The 5,868-nt window shown below is 43.3% G+C and overlaps 1 protein-coding gene across 5 annotated transcripts in view; it reads right to left on the reverse strand.

Moving 5' to 3' along the window:
- LOC112454387 (synaptosomal-associated protein 25-like) overlaps window positions 1-5,422 on the reverse strand; it is a 49,898-nt gene extending 44,476 nt beyond the window's left edge. Inside the window, exons 1-3 of one of the 5 annotated variants that reach the window (XM_025015759.1) lie at window positions 3,532-3,914; window positions 3,198-3,441; window positions 2,428-2,469 (exon numbers count right to left, since the gene is read on the reverse strand). In XM_025015759.1, the coding sequence (XP_024871527.1) occupies window positions 2,428-2,469; window positions 3,198-3,299 (144 nt within the window). In that variant the 5' untranslated portion in view covers window positions 3,300-3,441; window positions 3,532-3,914. Of the gene's footprint in view, window positions 1-2,427; window positions 2,470-3,197; window positions 3,442-3,531; window positions 3,919-5,239 lie in introns of those variants that run through there. The other 4 variants (XM_025015757.1, XM_025015756.1, XM_025015755.1 and 1 more) reach the window with 4 other exon arrangements.
- Between the last annotated feature and the right edge of the window lie 446 nt (window positions 5,423-5,868).

Consider the following 5,868-nt stretch of genomic DNA (forward strand, 5'->3'; position numbering starts at 1 on the left):
CCCCCCGCAAGGGGGCGAAACCCACTGCAACCACGCATATACTTTTCCACCCACACAATACCCAACAACTAACCTATACTGTAAGAAGGGTGTAAACAAAGCATCGATTGAATGATATTGGTATTGTATCGTGCTTTCGTATTGTAGAAAATAGAAATTTTAATGCTTCATAACTTTTGAACGGATCGTGACCACCACTTTTCCGGCGTTCTAAAATACGATAACTGCTAATTCTAGACCAAAATGGAAACTCCATGTAAATTTTGAGGCCAATCGGAAGTAAAAACCCTAATATATTTACCAAAAAACCTAAAACTGAAGAGAAATGCGACAGTTTTGGAGCACCTTGGATAATAATTAAAAAATATATCGGAAACGAACAAAGGTGTACACAGGATGGTTCAGTTTCTGTATGTTCATATTTTATATCTTTCGAATATGCTCGGCAAAATTTAGTATTAGCATTAGAATATTACACGCTTACATAGATTATTAAAATAAATAAATATTTTTAACAAATACTCTTTTGTATCTTTATTTTTACGCTGAAATCGATATAAATAAAAGAGACAATATATACTATGTATATTTTCAGTTTAGCAAACTAGCTGGATCCATAAAGTTACTGGCGATATATTTTTCACAGTCCTAGTCTGAACCACCCTTGTAATTACGAAATCTATACTCGATAGAGGGGACGAGAATTCCCCTTTTGCGCACGTTCGCGAAGCGCCTCGCCGTCTCTCAGAGCGCGTCGATGCGTCGTCTTACAAATTCCTCCTCGCGCGAGCAAATACTCGTTCGCGTAGTCGTTCCGTTCTCCCCCGATCGATCTTTCTTTTTCTTTCCTTTCTGATCATTTTTTTACTTCATCTCTCGCGATTCTAAGATCGCAGGCATTAAATTCCGTTGTTCCCCTTCCCTTCCCCCTGAAGAGCAAACCTTCTCCTCTCGTTCATCACGGTGCGCGTAAAATGATCCTCTTTACCCGCTTCTTTACACGCTCGGATTGCAACATGCCACCGAAGAATCGTCGTCTCCGTGTGGCGCCAGAGCTACATAAAATACTACTTCGAAAACATCGCACGTTTCTGCCCCCGTCCTGCCGACGTAACCTGCAATACGTCGTTCCCATTTCCCTGTACAACCCCCTCGAAGCTTTTCTGTCCTTTCCTTGCGACTTGGAGATCCCGTAGAAGGTTGTCTCACCGGTGTAAATCTTGTGCAAAACGGAATCGGCGCACCCACTAAGAGCACGCTTAACCAGTCAAGTGGCGTTCGTCAATATGTCAATTACTATCAAAAAAACTGCGGCAGAAATAAGGATAAGATACGCAAAACTTGGTCTTTTGATAGTCTCACGGTTGGATAAATTAGAAGCAGAAATCTCGGGAAGTAAAAATATTAATTCGAAAAGATTTATGTGTCTAGTCAGTCCTCCTGACTCAAGCTCGATCGGTCGAAGCTATACAAACGGTCGAGTCTGTTGAAAGCAGATTTTGGCAAGTATCTGCTACAAATTTTGTCGGCAGAAAGACTACAGTTTTGATCCCGGTTCTGATATATCACATGATGCCAACAGAACGCTAACAAAAGATAACAGAATCTGCTAAAATAATGACAGCAGATTAGCGACAAAAATCGAGCAGATCCTGCCGGAACCGTTCAGGCTCACCGCGATTTCTGATGCTAATAATCTGCTCACATTGCAGTCAGTAGGCTTTGTCTGGGCGATTTCTACTGCCAGTCTGCTGTCTGATTATGTTAGCAGACTGCTGACAGAACATAAGCTGAATGCGGACCGAGTTGGTGTCAATCTGCTAACATGTCTAATCAAATCTGCTACCAATCTGTCGACAGACTGCTATTATTTTGCTTACGGGGTACGTACTCAATTGTTTCGTACTTGGTACTACTACTTTTTCACGTCTACTTCACGGTCTACTAGTTGGTTCTCGACAGCGCAAATCACGTGGATCGAAAGGAATCGATCAGGATCGAGGTATTCGCCACTTGACCGGTTAACAATCGAAATAGTACTTTGCCCACCTCTCTCTGGCGCGACTCCTTTTTCTCTTTGCTGCCATTTTCTTTTTTCTTTTTCTCTCTTTTTTTTAAAACAATTCGAGGTGGAACTCCAAGCGAGCAGTGGCGCCCGTTTTGCCGTATAGTAGCGCGCAACGATTCGTCGATGAAAATCGTTCCTAGTTTACAAGACAAAGACAGGAGGGATTCGGGGATTCGAGAGTCGAGAAGATTATGAGGAACTAAACGAGGAGGTTGCAGGAGGGCCGCTACATAAGATTCGGTTCACGGAAAGGTAGAGGGACGGTGCACCGACACGGGATCTCGAGGACGATCGAGAGAGGATCGAGGGATCGATGCACAAATAAAAGAGAGAATAAATGCTGAAAGAGATAGACTCACCTCCTCACATAACGCCAGCATACGCCTCGTGCTTTCCAGAGACTGAAACAAAGCCGATCATGCCGGTTACTACATCAGTGTGACGCGAGGAATTGCGGATGTACTGATTAAAATTTTAATTTCTTCGAAGAAACTGTAACTTGGCTATTTCATCTTCATTACATTCGCTATGTTACATTATTTCCTAAGAAAAAGCGGAAGTATGATTTTTTCCGGATTCCAACGCCCGCCGCGCCGATAATTTTTGTACTTCGCGGATATAATTTATTTGAAAAAATCAATTTCATCATGCTATTAATATACCAATTCTCAAAATTTATCAAAGTCTAAGGATTCTTTTAATTAACAAAGATGACATTGATAATAACATCAATAAAACATGCGCTAACGGTTTCGTGAATAAATTGCTTATTTTATTTTGATTATCCTAAACTAACAATACATAAACAAGTTACGGTAAGCTCGTATTCAAGAGGCTAAATAACGTCTCAGATTTGCAGAAAATTGTAAAAGGGTTGCCGGATGTTTCTATTCGACAAGTTTCCGACAGCGCTGATATGCAGGAGAGAACTTTGTGCTGATTGTTGCCTTTCTATTGTTGCGGATAAACACGAGAGTTCATCCTCGCGCGCGACTATACTCCAAGTTTCGACGAAATTGCGTCGGTTTCAGCCCCCGCGTCGTAAATCCTCGTGACTGTCACATCGCGCGACATGTATATACATATACGCACAGATATATACATATATTCTATATATATCTTAACTCACTTCATCCGTAACCTGGCCGGCCTTGAGTTGTAACTCCTGCAGTTCGGTGCGAGGCGGGCCACCCTCAGGGGCCGCACCCGCCACTGACGTCGGTGCAGGCATCGCCGGCTGGTGGTCTGACGCTTGATGGGGCTAGATGCTGGGATGACAGTCCTCTTCTTTTCGGCGAATCTTCCCGCCTGCCGGCGACGGTGCGACGCCTGCTTTCTGGTTACCGGGACCGGGACGGCGAGTTTACCGCAGCCTGCAACACACAACCAGCAAACGCGAGATCAGACTCGTTAGTTCCGTGGGCGGAGAGAGCGACGCGGTTGCTCGAAGTTTGAATTCCTACGTGGATACGCGGTGCGCGGTATCGAACATGACGTTCGCCAGGACCTGGCGAAACGGAAACGCCGTCCTCACGTCCACCCAGAGAGAGACCACCCGCTCTCTCCTCTGGGACGACGAGGAGCAGGGTGGAAAGGACAATGTCACGTTGAACAACCACCGTCTGCAAGGAACCTTTCCCTTCGGCGACCGCGCGACGGCGAAACCGGTGCGCAGGCGGTAACGAGCAAGCGAACGAGCAAACCTGAGATGTCTCGTTTCTCGTGCTCGATCGAGACCACGAAGAGTACCCCTCGCGAGATAGCCGGAGAGTAGCACTCGACGACGACGATGCCGGGGAGAGACTTTGCGGAATTCCGCGGGCGGAATGACAGCCGCGCCGCGGTGTGCCGGTTGTCGCGGCGAATGTATGTGTAAGTTTACGTGTGTGTATATGTGCGGTCAGCGCGTGTGCGCACACTTACACACGACAACGTAGAAAATCAATACCCCCGACCGACCGACCCACCCACCGACGATGGCGTCAGGACGCGCAGACGCGGCGCGACGTCTCCGTCGTCACCATCGGCATTCGTTCGGTTTCGTCTATTCTCTTCGGCTGACTCCCTCAACACCGACGTGGCCGGCGCGACCAGGACAAACGATCAGCTGGTCGGTCGGACTAGGTGTGGGCAGGTCAAGAAACAGAAACGCGTTTCCCGCCGCAAATCGTCGTTAGAGCGGGATAAAAGAGCATTTGTAATGAGAAACTTTTTAGATGGAAGATTTGAGCAAGGGACAGAAAGTTTCTGCTGCTCTTTTTGACGAAATAAGAAATGCTTAATATTAAAATATTTAAAATATCAAATATTTGAAGCTTTAAATTTGAATCCTTGTATGATATATGTCTCCTTTTTCTTTTTTTCAGTTTTTTCAATCTTGACATTCACTTGTAGCAAATATTAATTTTAATTCTTGTTTGCATGACTTTAAATAATTTTGCATTAAACACTCAAAAAATAGCCTTGGGATTCTTCTAAAAATTATCTGGAAAAAAATTGATCGAAAATATAAAAATGGAAAAAAATTTATATTACGAGATCACAAAGACCTTTCTTACGTATTCAAGGTTTTAAAAATGATTGCAAATGGAAACAGTTAATATATCCAAGTATTAGAATAAATAATTAAGTCGAATACGGGCACGCATGGTCGGACTGGCCAATAACTATTCCAGCGAGAGGTGTAAGTAACGACTATAGCCTCGTAGACCTCAGAGAATTCCCGGGGGACCGTTGAAAATCGGAGGATTCGTATTGTCTGAAGCGAACATGAACGAGCTGTATCTTAGGAAAATGCTTGCGAAATATTTGCGATCAGAAGCCACCCGCTAATTCGTGATCTTGAATCTATCTATAGTAGTCCATAATTCTGGACATTGTCTTGACGTGTGTCAGCGTTTATCACCTTCCTTCTCCATTAAGAAAAAGAAAGATAGTATAAACTGGTGGCAAAGGAAAGTGAACGCCGGTACACGCCAAGTCAATACCCACAATTATAAAACTTGGATTAGTAAGCACAGATCTAGGATAACTGCGTCGCGATGCAAACAATCTCGAGATTTTGCGAGCGTGGGCGAGACGTATTATTCACGAAATATGTAAATGTATCGTTAAAAGGACGGGGCAAAGAATGAAAATATAATGGCGATGCAATAGCTAATGTGATAGTACCTATACCAGGAACAACGTAACGCATGGCGGCGTGATCTATTGGCCGCCTTTGTCCTTGCCCTCGAGGAAGTTGGCAGGTTTCCAGGGTAAAAGATACCTCGCCATTGCACCGATCTCGGGCGTCGCTCGCCAAGATCACGGACAATATGATTGGAAAATCCGGATGGGATCAGCTCGTCGTGATGACCGCTAAAGCCGGTTAGGCAAATGCATTTAGGTTAGGTAAATGCACGATAATGAAATTGGCTTCTTATGGGAAAAAAGGCACAAACAAATCATAAATGTATTCGAAACAACAATCTTAATTTGTAATAACACTGTAATGTTAAAATAATGTTTTTCATTTTCTTTAGTAAAAAAAAAAAAACATTTTCCAGAGTATGCTAACTTAACATGAAGAGAGAAGGAATGCATTTTCTCTTCTTAACAATGATATCTCTAAAAATTTCCCGAATCTTTAAAGAATTTTTATGTATTATAGACATTTTTACCTTTGTAAGCATCTTTAGGCAATTTACTTCATTTCTCCCTAAGTTATTTAAAGCTTGCAATTACTCACGTTGGGGAAAAATAAAAAACAACAAGATCTTTTTATCTCGTTTCTCCAAATACAAATATTTCATGAATTA

This window comes from Temnothorax curvispinosus, unplaced genomic scaffold, assembly GCF_003070985.1.
Source record: "Temnothorax curvispinosus isolate PA1 unplaced genomic scaffold, ASM307098v1 QBEX01005015.1, whole genome shotgun sequence".
In the NCBI taxonomy this organism is placed as follows: domain Eukaryota; kingdom Metazoa; phylum Arthropoda; class Insecta; order Hymenoptera; family Formicidae; genus Temnothorax; species Temnothorax curvispinosus.